At 37.5% G+C, this 18,079-nt stretch overlaps 1 protein-coding gene across 1 annotated transcript in view; it reads right to left on the reverse strand.

Annotated features, from left to right (window-relative positions):
* Positions 1 to 18,079, reverse strand: part of ccser1 (coiled-coil serine-rich protein 1) — a 143,461-nt gene that overhangs the window by 93,694 nt on the left and 31,688 nt on the right. Inside the window, exon 6 of the mRNA XM_037681003.1 lies at positions 4,410 to 4,584. Coding sequence (XP_037536931.1) covers positions 4,410 to 4,584 — 175 coding nt within the window. The remainder of the gene's footprint in view (positions 1 to 4,409; positions 4,585 to 18,079) is intronic.

An 18,079-nucleotide genomic window follows, 5' to 3' on the forward strand; every position in this document is an offset into this window, starting at 1 on the left:
TGGCTGGCTGGCTGGCTGGCTGGCTGGCTGGATGGATGGATGGATGGATGGATGGATGGATGGATGGATGGATGGCTGGCTGGCTGGATGGATGGATGGATGGATGGATGGATGGATGGATGGATGGATGGATGGACTTTCTTCTTATAGTTTTTGTTTTATCTCTGATTCACAAAACTTTATCCATTGATTCATTAAGAGTTCAATTAGCTTCATTCAAATATTTTGGAGTGGTATGACCTGAATGAGTGAACGTGTGAAGAACTAATTTTATTTATTTACTTTTTCTTAAAGGGCCTTTTTTAAATGGACGAAAGGGTCTGATATTGAATTGATGGACCCAGTATGCTAAATAGTGATTAACTATTTAGCAGTGAAAACAATAGAAGCAGGATGATGTAAGAAAAAATCGTACTATGAATACAGGAAACTACAGTATAACCAGTGTGCCAGATGTAGCCATGTACTTTCCAGTACTACTACAGACTCTTGGATTTCCAGTTTGTTCTATTTCTTAAGACTTTACCAATTTAGCTTTCAGACTAAAGTCTCCATAATCCAGCACTTTTGACCCATTTGATGTAAGTTCAGGGAAACATTGGAGCCCAAATCTTTCCACAGTATAAACTTGATGGTTTATTGGTTTGGCTGACCTTTTATAGACACACCTTCCTATCAGAATTATAGGTGTGCTATGGCACCAGGCCATCAATGTGTCATCTGTGATCAATGCTTTTCCCTACGTAGAAAGACAGGCATGCACTCACTGACACACACACACGCTCACACACACACACACACACACACACACAAAGCATCTTTCTTCCTTTCTTTCTCTAATACAAACACATTCTCTTTAAGGTCACCTCTGTCCCACAGGCCTTAACACACAACTGTCCCTACAATTAGATGTGGCTCGGTAAAAAGCCTCTCAGATTTAAGAATTGGCTGCTGGGGAGCCATGAATTTAATGACTTGCACTACTCTGAAACTGAATGTCTATAGATGATAAATGGCTTTAGAAAGGAAAGCAGGTTTTGTAGTTGATGCACACCTTTAATCACACTCTAACATCATCTAAATAAAAAAAATTTAAAAGAAAAGAAGAAAAACCTTGAAATAAGAAAAGGGGCATTCATTTTCTCTCCTACTCAATGACTTTTGGATTTTTCTGAAAAAAAAAAAGACCCGGAATCAAAATATAATTACATTTTGTTTTTAGGTAAACTCACTGTGGAGAAAATCTTCTTTGTATTACTGAGGTTTTTTTTCAGAGTCGTTTCCTTGTTCTTTTTTCCTGTACAGAAACAACGTATGCCTCTAGGAGGACACAAAAACTTTTACACATGTTGATTGGTAGCGCCTTTGCTCCTGTATGATGCCATTCTTTTTTCAAAATCCGATAACTGAACAAGTGACTGCCTCAGGGGTTGGAGTGGAAAGGACTTGGGCCTGGTAGTGCATGTACAGATATAGTACAACGTCCACGAGGGCCAAGAGTATGTACTGTAACAAATGGGACATGACGGTTTAGCTAGAAACCAAGGCTGACGTTGACAAATGAGGATCATTGTGTTAGGCTGCGTTTAAGCACACACAGACAGTGGCAATTTAGAAATGTTCCTCCGTGCAGCCAAGAGGATAAACTGCTGAAAGAGAAATAATTTAAGAGCAGGCTGAGCATGGCTGGCCAAAAGTGCCAATGTGACAAATATGATGCACAGTAAACACTGAAAATAGTAAGAAGTGTAGTATTACTAGGTTTGTGCTCATGAATGTCTGTAAAAAAGTGCTCCCATTATTTGACAAGGCAACTATGTTGTCACTAATTTGCACATAAGACACTGACATGTTTGGTTACTTTCTGTCCTTATCGTCCTTCTAAGGTTTAATAGACAGTATTATGGCATAACTTTAAATAACTAGGTTTCACTAAGTAACTTGTTTGAATTTTTATAAGCAAAGTTTATAGAGAAGTCTTCAATGTAGCAGTTTTGTCTAAACTGGTTCATCTAATTCACTATATTTGAACAAAACCTTGAAATATATTTTTTTAAAATGGGTAAGGGTATCTGCAGTGTTTTATGAATACAATCTGGAAACCATTTTAAATAGTTTAAAGGTGTTGAAAAGATGCAAGAAATGCAAGCGACTCAACTTTGAATTCTGATTACCTTTTCAGCTGTTTATAGAAGATAAGTGAACGGTACAAAAAAAGTGAGGCATTAAGACATTTGACACATTTTAGAACTAAATACACTAAGTGCCATGATCATAAAAAAAAACCCAGATGGTATAAATGGGAAGATGTGAATTAATAATATATAATTTACTTAAAAACTCCTACAAGCACGACTGTGAGAAGAGAGGATTGTTACCTGTGTGTTCATATGCCAAATGTTGAGGTGTTGATAGCCGCTAGACAATATTTGAACTCAATAAATTCTACTTGAGAACTGATTTGTAACTTTTTTTTACATTTAATAAATCAAAATCTGTAACAGTAGTACTAAATAAACATTGTTTTGTGGGTTAATCTAACCTTCATTATGTGTAAATGTCGATAAGGTACACCCTTTTTTTTTTTACTTTTCAGTTATTTTACATTCCAACATTTATTTAACATAAATCAAGAACTTAGCTTACAATATCGGGCATTGCCAATCAATATAACTGTTTGATAACATTCCCTACCATTATCCAAGAAGGGCACCCCACCCTGTCAACAGAATCGAGTGCCCCACCTACCAACTCTCTCACCCTCGACTCTGCTCCGCTACTTCCAGATGGGGAGCAGAGATTAGCAGCTCAGACTTCAAACTGCACGCAATACAAACGTAGCGCTCTACTATACTGCTTCGACAACTGACGCCATTACCGTACCACTACGCGCACCAAAGCAAGTAATCTAGGAGAAACACTGACATATACATGTTGTTTTAGTCTGATTTTAATATCTATAGCTGCATCAGAAAAAATATTCAGTAAAATACTTGTTTTTTTAATTTCAGATAATTTACCCCAAAATGCTGAACAGCTTCAAAGCAGGCAATACCATCTGAATATTACCTGCAATTAAAATAAACTTTATTTTCAGCCACCTAAAAATCTATTTTAAGATAAATGGAACTGGCTAACATTGTAATATTCCAATTTTAGTTTTTTTTTTTTCCTTCTTCTTTCGGCTGCTCCCTGCATTAGGGGTCGCCACAGCAAACTAAGCCGCACAAAGACTTGGCTCCAATTTTTGTACACCCCAAAAAAAACATGAAGGAATATCAACAAAACACCAATCCATAATAAAACCCAAAGATCATGACAATAATACCATTTGCAAGTTAATGAAATAGAAACAAAACTAAGGAGGGCAAAGAATCTCCTCTTTCATATTTATCTTCTGCTGCTCCTTGCCTCACTTACAATCCCCTTTAGTTTCTTCATCACCACTTGAGTTTATATCACACTACAAATTATTATTTTATTGTTGTCATGTCTTTCTGACAGTAGTCCTGGGAGATAACACAGATAAATGAACAGCAACGAGATCAGGAGAAAGTCATATACATGCCTCAGTGGATTCCAACTGCTGGCTTTGATCTGTTAGAAATTTAAAACATACTGAAGTTTCTCTCTGTCTCTGTAACTGTCTGTCTGTCTGTCTGTCTCTCTTTCTATCTCTCTGACTCCCTCTAACTCGCCCATATGTTTTTGTTTAAAAAAAAAAAACTACTTTTAGTAGTAAGTGTACACACCTGTTTCTGAAACAATCATTAGACCTTTATTTTACTACAAAAGGTAATTCTTCTTCTAAAGTTCTGACAAGGCAGGTAAGCCACTAAAGAGACCTCAGAGAAAATACAGATCCCTGTAAGTATATTTAAACCTTGTGAGGCCACAGTATTGTAACGTGTCAGTGCCTTAGTAAGTGACCATTCCAGCTAATCACATCTGTAATGGTGTGAATGTAATTTTACTGAGTTCCAAACATTCACACTGTGATGGTCCTGTAGCCCGAGGAAAACTTTAGCTCTGAATAGGCTAAGGCATTTAAAGAGCAAAGTAATAGCCTGTGACAGAAGGATTATTGTGTGCAATGTGTGTGTGTGCCTCTGTACATATAAAGAGTATTATGGTAGACACTTAAATACATCTCCCAATTTCCTCCTCCCAACTTAGAATCTCATTAAATTAACAAAAAAAAGAAATTAAAAAGACCTCTCAAAGTGTAGAAACAACACTATGACAAGGCTTCATAGAGCTGATTTATCAAAAGTGTGGGCGGAGCACTGTGCACACTGATTCCAGAACAAATTGCTTATTTTTTGTTAACTGCTCTTGTGCAATTAAAAAATGTGATAACTTGAAAATGAGTCTGTAAGTTTGTGGCAATGTGGTTATGCATCACTCACTTCCTGCAATGTTCGTCTCAGTCTTAAAAGCAGCGTTTTGACAGCTGTGCAATCCTGCAGCATCAGTCTGAGTGGAAGGGCTTCCAACCCTGGAGGTAAGAGGTCGTCTTCTTTTCCTGAACCCAACCCCATGCTACAGTCAGCAGGCAGCAGGCTAGTTGGACGGCGGGGTTCCCTGGAGGCAAAACAGTGAGAAATAAAGAAATTTAATGTTACTATGAGCCAGCGTGAAAACAGGATCATTGACCCATCCTCACCTCTCCCTGCTGCTGTTATCGTTGCCATTGGTGTGTACTTGCAGTGAAGATGATACATTAAACAGTAATATAGAGAAAACAGTTGTTTCTTAGCATCCAAGCAATTCCCAGAACACTGTGTGATACCATGCGTGACCAATGAAAATGCAGAGACATGGTCCAAACAATAACTTGGCAGCACAGAGAACAATTCTATGTGCCCGTTTGATTCAACACCATATTTTCTACAATACAATAAACGGTAGTGATACACACAACTGTTTTTCACAATTCTTCCAGTTTTATTAACCCTTTTAAGGAAATCAATGTTAAAGATACCTCAGTTATACTTGGAGCCCATTTATATTTTAATTTAAAAAAAATAAAATAAACTAGTTCACTGGGTGATGACGTACATTTACAAAAAAAGGTTTGTTATCCAATCATGGGTTTCATTGACAGTAGCAGCTTTAAGGGATACATCATTGTCGTCAAGTGTTTCTAACTCTTCACAACTATTAAAAGACATACTTTGTGTATGCCTTTGTGTATCAGAGATTGTGAGACTGGCTGAGGCCTCAAATAAGAAGTTTCTTAGTGGACTTTATTGTAGTTAACTCAGTTTTACAAATAAAACTGTTTGTCCGCATCACTATCCTGCCTGCTCAACCCCTATCCAGTAAAAGGCAGAAGACCAAGCTTCTTGGTTCTGGTTCTGCTAGAAGTTTCTTCCTGTAGAAAGAGTATCTCTCCACCATCACACACTGACTTGTATGTGCTTATGATGAAAGACTTAATCAAATGGAAAACTTGATGCAATTCACTGACTTTTTAAGCAAAAAAAAAAAGCATGTTCACTTCACAAATGAGCTTTTTTTTATTACTGATTAACTGAATCTAACTATATTGATTCTTTCGGCTTTTCCCTCTTCAGTGGTCTTCACAGCGAGTCATCCTCCTCCATCCCACTCTGTCCTCTGCATCCTCTGTCCTCACTCCAACTACCTCCATGTCCTCTCTAACTGCATCCATATATCTCCTCTTTGTCTTTTTTCCAGGCAGCTGCATTTCTAACATCCTTCTACCAATATGTCCACTGTCCCTCCTCTGGACATGTCCAAACCATCTCAGTCTGACCTCTAACTTTATCTCCTAGTTGTTCAACCTGTGCTGTACCTCGGATGATCTCATTCCTAATCTTATCCAGCCTTGTCATTCCTCAGGAGAACCTTAACATCTTCATTTCTGCCACTTCCAGTTCTGTCTCCTGTCTTTTTGTCACACTGTCTCCAGACCATACAACATAGCTGGTCTCACCACTTAAACTTTTCCTTTGACCTTTGCTGACACCATTTTGTCGCAAATCACTCCTGAAACTTCTCCATCCACTCCATCCTGCCAGGACTCTCTTTTTCACTTCTTTACCACACACTCCATTTTCCTGGACAGTGGACCCCAATTACTTGAAGTCCTGCACCTTTGTGACCTCTGTTCCTTGTAGCCTCACTGTTCCACCGGCCTCCCTCTCATTCACACATGTACTCTGTCTTACTACGGCTGACTTTCATTCCTCTTCTTTCAAGTGCATACCTCCACCTCTCCAAGTTCTCTTCCACCTATTCCCTATTCTCACCACAGATCACAATGTCATCTGCAAACATCATAGTTCATCATAACTATATCCATCATAACTATATTGATTTGGATTACTGTATCACTAGATTCAATTGGAGTAAATGATTTTGAGCTGAACTGTATCAAACTGGAATTGAAATTAACTAGTTTATCAGTAAAAAAAAAAAAGATAATAATTGTGTTATATACTGGTCTAATGTACAAAAATTGACTGTAAATGAACTGAACCAAGTTGAATCATGATAGAGACAATGGTAGAGCCATCTCCACAAAAATAATAAAGGCTTTGATTAAAAAAAAAAAAAAAAAACGGCACTTTTTAAATTAACCGTCCCATTTGGAAGCACAGTCCATTAAACAGTAAACAGGCCTCGGGAGCTGACTGTCTTTAGTCTGTGGTGCACAGCCTCTGTAGACTTTCCTTCAATACCTACAGAATTTAGTACAACAATAGACATGTACTCGAGACGTCCTTCATGGCACAAGGTCTCAAAGTTCTCTTTTTTTTTACCAGGAGTATCAGCAGACACAAATGTTGCTTACAATGTACAGCTACAGATGTATGTCTGTTACCTGGCAACACAAACACACGTATGCATATAGGTTACCATTTACGTGGACTACCTAAAGGGATGTGCACAACAAAGATGTTTTCTACATTTGTAAAAGTAACTTTACTGAATGTCTGAACAGCTGGAGTTGTGTTTTATTGCTCTTTTGTTTGTTTATTTTTGTTTGATTTTTCTTAAATAGTGAGCATTAAGGTGCCATAAAAAATAAATCCAATATTTCTAGTCTATTTGGAGGATGGCACGGTGGTGCACTTGGTAAAGCTGTTGCCTCTCAGCGAGAACGTTGCTGGATTGAATCTCAGTCTGGGATCTTTCTTGGTGGAGTTTACATGTTCTTTTCATAACTTAACATAAATTATTTTCATAACTGACCCCCATGACCCAGAAAAGAAGAAGTGAATAAAGATAATGGATGGATGGTCTATTTAGAGTGATCATATAACTGCAATTTACAGTTCTTCAAGGGTATTTTTAGAAAAAGATGGCAAAACGCACACAACAAAATCATTACACAAGCACTACGCATATACGATACATTCATTATTACAACTTTAAAATTGTTTGGCATGATTTATTAAAATGGCAAAGTACAGTGCTCTTGTAAATAAATAAAAAATTAACAAGAATACTGTTCTTGGTGCAATACAAGTTCATGATTTCATAAACACCAAAAAACAAAAACTAAATGTGTTCAAACATGAAAATAATTAAGTAAAAAAAATGTTTTTTAATTAGTACCTTTAAAATAAAATAGGTCCTATGACCAAGGATACAATAAATAAAAAACAGTTAGTTATCCATAAATCACTAAAATTAAGTTTTTACTCCAATATTTTAAAGATTAAACTTGGAATAGAACAAAACCTTATTAAATCTTAAACTTTACTAAACAATTTCTATGTAACGAATATATATATATATATATATATATATATATATATATATATATATATAAACACCATTCTGAATGTTTAATAAACAAAAAATAAACCCAGTGTCTCATTAAACTTCATTCCTGCATTAACATTTGCCTACCAAGTTGTAACATTTTGACAGAAAAGTGTACACGGGGACAGTGCATCTCAACTCTTTTTTTTTTTTTTTTTTTGACATTTTCAAAAGGTGAGCTGAGAAATACCACCCTCTTGTCTGAAAAGCCCACAGACAATCTCAGAGTTCACAGTCTGCATAACAAGAGAAGCAGGAGACAGGAGTGATTGCAATAAAGAGAGGCAGTCGTAGTAGCAGGCACAAGGAGCTCTTTATCATCAAGAGAACATGTTCACTTTGACTGATGGCCATTTAGAGCAGGGTGAGAGGAGATGAGGAGCCTTCTGTCACTTTCTCCCAGAAAAATGAGCAAGTAAACAGTGGCGAGGTACGTTAATTCAGACAATAAATTCTCCTGGAAAATGGTTTCTTGACCAAAATAAGACAATATCACGAAAATATCAATCACCCAGAGTCACTCAAAGGACTGATAAGGTCGAGCTGAATTGATGCCTCATTTTTTCTTCCTTGATCATTCACCATCCTACCAACTTTTGTTTTTACTATTATTCATGCACCCTTGCCCCACCTACGTGTCGAACCCTACTTATATATATTTTTTTTTTTATTCCTCAATTTCAACACCTAAACAAATTTGTCCTTGCTGGTCCTCCCTAATCGAGCCACAATAGATCCATCTCTTTTGCCCTTGTCTACTAACTCTTTAACTTTCTCTTTGCGCCCTTTTGTTACCCCTCCGTTGTGACAACCACAACACTTAACTGGTGCAGTATCAAAACCTCAGGTGTCCCTCAAGGGAGCCCGCAGAGTACCTCAGACAAATGCCGATGAAACAGGCAGTCTTTTGAGGACAGGTAAGTACTGTCTGTCAAGTGGGTGCTTTTTGTCCCCACTCTAAGATGGTTTTGTTTGTAGCTTTCTGATCCTGCTTGACATCCCTAGAAGGGTGAACTTCCTCCATGTTTTTCTTTGTTGCCCCACATGTTATTCAATAGGGATGAGCAGAGCGCAAATAAAAAATTAAAAAATAGATCATTTGTTTTTTCTCAGAGCACAGCATAAAAAAAGCACAGTGAAGTATCAAAATAATTATTTTTTCTGTCAAGTTTTTGTTGTTGTTGTCTTTTTGCATCAGTGTGCTTCTTTAAAATACTAAGACACTTTTAGCCTCAGTTTGACTTTTACCAGTTTTCTTTTTAATTTTTATGATGAGCGTGGACGTGCAGTAAATCCACAGTCACAACTAATTTTGTGATAAAAGCTATAAAAAATGAACTGACAATAATAAAAAAAAACTCTGTTGTCCCTGTGTAAAGAATTAGCTCCTACATTTATCTGATAAAACCAAGCGTTTAAGGGCTGTCAATTGTTTTACCATAACAGTGTTTCCCCTACCGTTATCCAAGGAGGGCGCCCCGCCCCGTCAACAGTACCAAGCGCCCTGCCTATCGACATATCCTTCACTCACAAACCCCGCCCCTATCGAGAACTGCCTGCCCCCCACCCTCACACCAGTCTTGTGGCAGTAGAAGTTAAAGTCTTTTATAGTTTTAATTTTGCCGCCAACAAAGTTTCATCTACAAGATACTCTGTTCTTTCAGTAGTTGGGTGGTGGTTAGAGCAATCATCCTCCAATGCAAGAGTTGGGGATTCGATTCCACCACCAGTCACATGTTGAAGTGTCCCTGGGTAACCCCTCATTGCCTCTGATGTGTGTCCCATTGGTGTATGAATGTGATAAAGCACTGATTATTCTTTGTATAGATTTAGTAGAGTGCTGTATGAATGGGTACATTCAGATACATACAGAGGCACAGCTTGTAGTGTAAAGCGCTTTGAGTATCTTGATGATAGAAAAAAGCTATATCAGTGCAATCCATATACCATTTAGTTTCTTTTTAATGGAGCAAAGTAAAACTCTTGGATTGAAACTAAAAAAGATTATTTGCATCTCTAGCCACAATTTTCATGAGTGCTTTTAAACGTATGAATAATAATAAATAATGTGTTACGTATTATCATCATTGTATGTTTCCATACAATGGCGAAATTTGCTCTCTTCTTTTAACCCATCCACCACCAGGTGGAGCAGTGAGCAGCTATGGAGGGCGCCCGGGAGCAACTGGGGATATGGTGTCCTGCTCACAGACAGACAGATGTGCAATGACTGGGAATCGAGCGCAGGATCTTGGGGTCCTGAGTCGGCTGCCCTGCCCCTACACCATCTCAGCCCCCAGAGTTGTATAAAATGTTAATAAAATAAATAAAATGTTGCAAGAAAATGTCTGACCTGATCCCTTTATATAGAAACAGTGGCCCAGAGAATATAAAAGACTCAGCTGTTAAACCTGAATGATTCTGTTGACATCTATCCTAAACAATAATCTGTTTCAGAAATGTCTTTTCTTGAAAATGATTTGAATGCATTGTATAAATTAATTCTGCAAATATGTTCACTTTTAAAACTAGCTTTCAGGATTGATAGTTGGTTAACAGATGTGGGGAAAATTTGACAAAGGTATGACAATTTAGAAAAATATAAAACCATCTATACATCTTTTAAAACCACATTGACTGCCAAAAGTCTGAAAACATCAACCTAGAAATGTAAAATAAACTCGTCTTTTTACATGACAAGATTTCTTTTTGGTGAGAATTAAAAAGGCCTTAAAATCTTTATGGTTTTAAGACCTTTAGGGCAGTTACTGTAAATAGTGTGTGGGTGTTTTTGTCGTTGATTTTGTTTACAGCTGATGAAAAGCTGCTCCATCAGGATGAGAACAGGTCATTAACTCAGCCACTGCTGAATCTGTTAACTGAAGAATCTCACTTTATTTCCACCAAATGTCTTTTGGTGAATTTATACAGTTTATTACTGGCTGACGTGTATATATACACTTCAGAACCTCTTTTGTTGCTTCTCTTATCTCTCTCGTCATCAATAAAAACAAATGATCCAGTACGAATGGCAGCCGTGCATGTCCACGATGTAACACTGCCTGGGTGCTTATAAAAGATGATGTATGCTTCAGGACATAAGACGTTTCAAATCTTCTGCAAGCACTTTTCTTTCATTTATTCTAGTACTTTCATGATGGTGGCTGCTTCACTAACAGTAGCGTTGGTAAAGGTTGTTCAGCTGCTTGTGCACTGAATACAAGTGGGCACAGACGTAACTTGTGCTGTAAGGTGAATGAATCTGCTAAGTGGTTCCTAGTGATGACTCAGCTTCCTTTTGGGAAAAAAAAAATTACACTTAATGTTAATCATGAAGGGTTATTTTCTGGTCAAACTTTTATCTGGGAGATAAATGGGAATCGATGTTGTATCCTTAGAAGTGAAGAAAACACATTTTATGCGTGTGTGTACTCGTGCATGCAGAGCTATATATTTTTTTGTCTGCAGTTACAAGGTAGACAAGTCATTTTCCAGCAAAGCATGAGTTTCATTCGCAAGTAATTACCCCACACACAAGCATGCACATGCTCACACAAAGGGAAGTACAGCAAACAGTAGAAGACAAGTCTGTTCAGTGATGATAGATGCTATACAGGCAGGGAGGCCGTTCCTCTACTCAGGGTCATCTGTCTTTTCACTGTCATGAGCTGGTAGCCCCTCTCACTCTATTTCACTTTTCCACAGCCCTCTTTTTCTTTCACACACACAAACACACAGCAGTCTTAGCAGGTTATGCACAGCATGTGATTCTAGGGAATTGGACTCTCTGATGGTAGTCAATTAAGAGATTATACAAGTAGTCAAAGTCCTAATTTAAATTGATAGGGATATACTACAACACCAGCTAGTGGCATAAACTGGTACTACATGAACAAATGCAGAGTTACAACTAAATCCACAATAGGCGAAACCAAAAGGAAAGTAAAAAGAGAAATGGTTTAGAATATGCCTCCTTCTTTGCCTTGTACCCATTTTGTTGCTCCTTCTGTTCCTTTTTACTGATCTCTTCCATTCTTTCATTCATTTTTAATCCTATATATTTCCCCACGCGCTCCCCCTTGCTTCCTGTTATTTTTGTTCTTTAATATACAGGTTTTTCACCCTTTGTCTTGCTCAAAATTACACTCTCCTCTCCATCTGTCTGACTCACTCCTCTCAGCAGCCATTTCTCAACAGCTGTGTTAGAAGTGATCCATTTCGCCAACCTGAAAAAGCCAATTATCTGCCTTTTTATGACTTTCAATATTTTACCAGTGTTTTATTACAGAGCTGTTGGCTCTCAGCACTGACACATGCCTGCACACACACATCCGTGCACACACCCACACAGGCAATAAACAACGCACACGCAAAACTAACAACATACACATACCCATATGCATACCTTCACCCCTGGGGTTACATAATGCTTGGTTAGTGTGGAGACAAATAATGACCGCTCATCAAATAAAATACGTGGGATTCAAGTGCATTATCCTTAGCAGCAAAAAGAAGCAGTGGGCTGCCAATCATCAATTAAAAAATACAATGTTGCACAAGTGATAATTGTAAGGGATACTTAAAAACTGATGTGCATTTAGGAAGGCAGTCAGTCCCCTCTGCCAACATTTTTGTCTTTTTTTTTTACTGGTAATAATGAATGCATTTATGGGGGCAATCCAATTTGTGTCTGTGGCTCTGAACATGTGTGAACTGCAGATATCTGTGTGTAAGTGTGTGCTTCCATCCCTGCGCGAGTGAAGTACAACGGTACACCACAGCTGAGAGAGAATGATCACTCTCATTTGTCACTCCTTCTCTCCACCTGACAGACATAGCGCAGTCATCTGCATTCAGCACCTGAGGCTATGGATGTTTAATGCTGCCATTAAACTCATCTTCGACATAAAGTGCATCTGTGACTAAAGAGTGAGCACAAGCCAAGCTCCAGGCAGTGAATCTAATGGTGAACAGAGCTCTGCAGACACAGAAAGGAAGGAAATATAAAACTAATGTTATACGGCAGGGGTACATTTCTGATTAACCTTAATGTCCTTTCTGCTTTCTGTTACTCTCTGCACTCTGAATCTATGTTTCTTTTCACGGAAGTCTTTGCTCACTTTCTGTATTTACTTTTTGCTTAGCCTATCAGGAACTGTCAACTTATCACATATTCGGTGATGTTAACCAATAAAAAAGTCACACTATGACAACGTCACCACACTAGTTTCACATGGGGAAGAAACCATGGGGACATACCAAAACAAACTTGTTCTAATTATTATCACAACTTGTTGCTGGAACCATGTAATCCTCATCTATATTATGCTTTTCCACGTCAGAGAACACTGCCAGGTCAGATTAGTTTTTTGCCTAATATTTTTAATCTTGTATGAAAAGTTAAATTGGGGCGGCTGTGGATGAGTGGTTCAAGCAGTCGTCCTCCAATGCAAGAGTTGGGGGTTCGATTCCACCAGCAGTCACATGTCAAAGTGTCCCTGGGCAAGACACTGAACCCCTCATTGCCTCCAATGTGTTTCATCGGTGTATGAATGTGATTTAAAAGCACTGATTAATCTCTACAGATTCAGATTAGCTTTGTAGCGATCTAGTAGAGTGATGTATGAATGGGTAAATGAGGCACAGATTGTAGTGTAAAGCACTTTGAGAATCTTGATGAAATAGAAAGGTGCTATATAAGTACAGTCCATTTACCATTTAAATTTCAAAAATGTAGAACACTAACTAAAAAAACAACTTCCTGCTTCGTATAATGGGACTCATCTTGTTGTGTTGGGTGTATAATGTTAAAGAGCTTTTAATTTGCAATTTTTAGGAGAACGTGCTAAAACAACAGAATGCTACTGGTGACAACTGATCACAAAATCAAGTGCTGGTTGACTGATATTTTTCCTCTCCTAAACTCGTCAGTAAATTCATTATACACATTCCATTTGTTTTACCCAAAGGAAACAATCCTTTGGAAGACATATTAATGTGTTTATTTTTCATTACTTAAGGACATGATAATTTTCCAGCATTTATCTCTAAAGCCCAGATGACAAAGGATCAGAACTTTAGTGACAGTATAATTATGTTGTGATCGTTTTTAATTTGTTTCAGATGACCCTGCAGTCATGAAAATCTGAGCCCAAGTAAGAGTTGCTGTACATATTACAGTATATAACAAATCCATAATATTATAGTGCAACTGAAAATACATGTCACATTCAGCAGAAAGTTCAAGAGTTGTAAATGTGCAAAAAAGAAGACAAAACTGAAAATGCAAGTGACCTTAAACGAACTGTGAAGTGAAACAAATAGCAAGGTAAAACACCCTATCAAATCAATGTTTTCAGCATGGAGCTAAACACAGCTAAAGTTTTATGATAAAGATTTGTCACATCAAAAATGTCAAAACTAGTTTAAGTATTGAGTCTGCTGCCGTCTTCCTGTTTTTATTTTAATTTTAAATACGAATTAAAAAATGAGACATAATTCAGATATATTGTTAGCTTCATATGGCAATTTTCTTACTGATTTTACAAAACAATAAGACCAACAAACAAAGGTTTCTGTGTAGTCACACCAAACATCTGCAATGATTCAGCCACATCTAGCCTATGTTTGACTTTATTGACAAAAATTATCAGAAACTTGTGAAATATCCATGCAAAACTATCTCATGCTGTTCAATAAGTGTCTAAAATGTTTAATGTTTTAACCAATAACACATTAACAGTCAACATTCAAAGAATGATCATTCACCTTTGCTTTATACTGTTCTAAACATTTAAATGGAATATAAAAGATGACATGAACTTTCTTTTACAGCTGAACATTCAAATTTTGCTACTAAAATGTCACTAAATTAACTAAATCTGCTAGAACAGATTATATTTTCCAGATCGAGTTAATGGAAAATGTAGAGAATCACCTTGTGTGTTGAATTTCTAAGAACAAATACCTGCACAACATCAACTCAACTCTTTAAATGTGTTTACAGTTAAATGAGAATTTTTTGCAGACAATGTTTTGCACTGGGCTGACTGACAGGAAGCATGGTCTGAACAAGAGAGCAATCAGTTCAAATTTTTAAAAAATAACTATATAACTTTAAGAAGGACATCTGGTACAGAATGTGGTAAAAATATAGGTTGTTTTCTCTCACTTATGGCAATAATGTGGATTAAATGCAAAGTATAAATGTTGTATTAAGGAAAACAGACATATAGATCAAGGAAAAGAAAGCATCAAGACCAATAGCTGAAGGCAAATGTTGAAAATTGACCAAAGAACAAAAGTTAATTTAAAACAAGGTAAAAACTGAAGTCAACATTTGTGATTTACCTTTAAGAAATCCACCTGAGAATTGGTATAAATACAGAAAAAATGAACATAAACAGTTATGATTCAATTTCAGTTCAATTCAATTCAGTTTATTTATATAGCGCCAAGTCGCAACAGAAGTCGTCTCAGGGCACTGAACAGAAACATTCATATATAAAAATAATAATTTAACACTATTTATCTGAGGAGCAGACTGCTTTGAGTTTGACTCCATCACAGAACTCTCATCTTGAGCAAGCATGAAGGCGACAGTGGGAAGGAAAAACTTCCTCATGAGGAAGAAACCTTAAGCAGAACCAGGCTCAGGACAAGAATCTGCTTCAACCGGCTGGGTTTGGTAAAAACAGATACACAATGGCAGGTCAATAATCACATGTTAAGTTAGAAATAGTATCAAATGAAAACTATTCAGTTTAAGCCAACAATGTTTAGTCAGGTCATCTGGACGATTTCTTTTTTTGTGCCGAGACGTTTCGCCCTCCATCCGAAGGGTTTCATCAGTCTGAGGAACCAGTGAAACCAGTGTTTTGAACCAGTTTGACATGACTGTTGACAAGGGAGAGGGCAGGCACCGGAGGAGAGGGTGTGCCGCAGAGTCCATCTTAGCACCAACATTTTTTTCTGCTCAGGAGTAAGTTGTTGTGGAGAATCAGGTATTTTTTGGGGTGTTTCCTCAGACTTCAGATGGAGGGCAAAATGTCTCAGCATAAAAAGAAGAAACTGTCCAGATGACCTGACTGAGCATTGTTGAATTTTATACCTGGATTATTGAACATGAACTTTGGTATTCAATTTTAGCTAATCATTTATGAAAATGAGGTCAAAATGTCCACTAGTAGTCTAAGTCTATAGCAACATAACAAGTCAACCCTAATTATAGGATTTATCAAAAAGGAAAATCTTAAGACCAGTCTTAAAACTGGTCAATGTGTCAGCCCTACGGACAGAAACTGGAAGTTGGTTCCACAAGAAAAGAGCCTGAGAACTGAAAGAACTTCCCCCCACTCTGCTTCTAGAAACTCTAGGAACCACAAGTAATCCTGCAGTCTGAGAGCGAAGTGCTCTGTTAGGAAAATATGGAACAATAAGATCTCAAATATAAGATGGAGCTAGGTTGTTGAGGGCTTTGAAAGTTAGAAATAAGACTTTGAATTCAATTCTGGATTTGACAGGGAGCCAATGGAGAGAAGATAAAACTGGAGAGATATGATCTCTACTACTAACTCGTTAAGACTCTGGCACCAGCATTATGGATTTAGTTACGACATAGAAACAGCAAAGGTAGACAATAAAAACTTTAATGTTTGTTTATTATATCAGTAAAAATCCAATATGGTGATAATAAAGTCATTGCTAAAGGGTGATAATGCAAGTTGTCACAAATCAAAGACTGTCAAATGTTTTTTTTAGAAAAGACATGTCAGCTTGCTGATATAAGCAATAAACAGACTTGACTGATAATTTACGTTGTAAATTGAAAGAAATAGTTTATGACAAGGTTTCTTCCTGCCAAGCTGATCTGTCAGACGCTATCAGAGAATGTTTGATAACAAATATTTTCTATTAGTCTGTGCCACAAACAATTTGAGCTGTCATAAAAAGCTAGAAATGGTGCATCCATCTCAAATGGAAACTTTTTTGTTTGTTCTCTTTTGTTTTGTTTAATTTTCTTAGTTTGGACCACTTGATAATTTATGGTTAAAAATTAACAAGTGTTAATTCTATATTATGTGCCAGAGGATGTATCATAAAAAAAAAAATAAGTAAAAAATTCTGTGTATGAGAACAGTACATTTGGGTGTATGAAGCACAGGCGTCGCAACCGTTATATGTGAAGGGGACATGTCCTCCCCACATTCAAAATACGTTCACTTGGACCCCCCCCCCCCCCACACACACACACACACACACACACACACACTATGAAACATTCAGTCGGCGCAGTTTCTCTTTCTTCGTGAACAAATCCATTCCATTTGATTATAGAATACTCAAGCCACTAAAACTCCACTCCCAGTTTTCCTGGTTACCTCCAACTCTAAACACAGCAGCCTGCTGCCTGCACTGTTTCTGTGCGTCTCCTCTTGCCTCGGCAGAAAACGTGCACAGGTGGAGGAGATGGAAACACCTCTGTGTTGCTCACTCGCCAGTTTAGCGAGCTTAGTGTGGGCAGTTGTTAACCAGGGGGTTGATCATAAACATATATACATGGTTTTTAGGAGGATGCTTGAGAGGAGCGCTACGTCTGTAGCATCTTAGCTGAGCAGTAACTGTGATGCTGTAAGACACTGCAGGTGTAAGAGACGCTGTGTGTTCAGGTGCATTATAGTTGAAATGTCTTGAAAACCCCACACCTTATTGTCCTCAAGCTTCGTGAGAAACATCCTTTAGATGAGTCGTGTTGAACACAAGTAAAAAAGTCTAGTGGTGATGTTTTTATATTTCTTCACAAAGACAAATAGTGCCAAACTGACGCTCTGTATTAAAGTGTAATAAAGTTAAAATGTCTTTAAAACCCACAGCTGAATTTACACAAACTTGGTGAGAAACATGCTTTAAATGTGTGGAATTAAAGGAAATCTAGGTGAAATGCTGCTTTTTTGTACACCGGTGTACAATTTTATTACGCGTGCACCCACATTACGGATGCTTCTGACACCCTTGGTATGAAGTGCCAGCTAACCCAAAAATCTTAACAAAACACAATTTAGATTTTCGACAATTTCAAATGTCGAGGTTCTTCTTCTTCTTTCAGCTTTTCCCTCTTCAGTGATCACCACAGCGAGTCATTCTCCTCCATCTCACTCTGTACTCACTCCAACTACCTCCATGTCCTCTCTAACTGCATCCATACTGTATATCTATTCTTTGTTTTTGTCCTATCAGCTGCATTTCTAACATCCTTCTACCAATATACCCACTGTCCCTC

This window comes from Nematolebias whitei, chromosome 8, assembly GCF_014905685.2.
Source record: "Nematolebias whitei isolate Nwh7 chromosome 8, NemWhi1, whole genome shotgun sequence".
Classification (NCBI taxonomy): domain Eukaryota; kingdom Metazoa; phylum Chordata; class Actinopteri; order Cyprinodontiformes; family Rivulidae; genus Nematolebias; species Nematolebias whitei.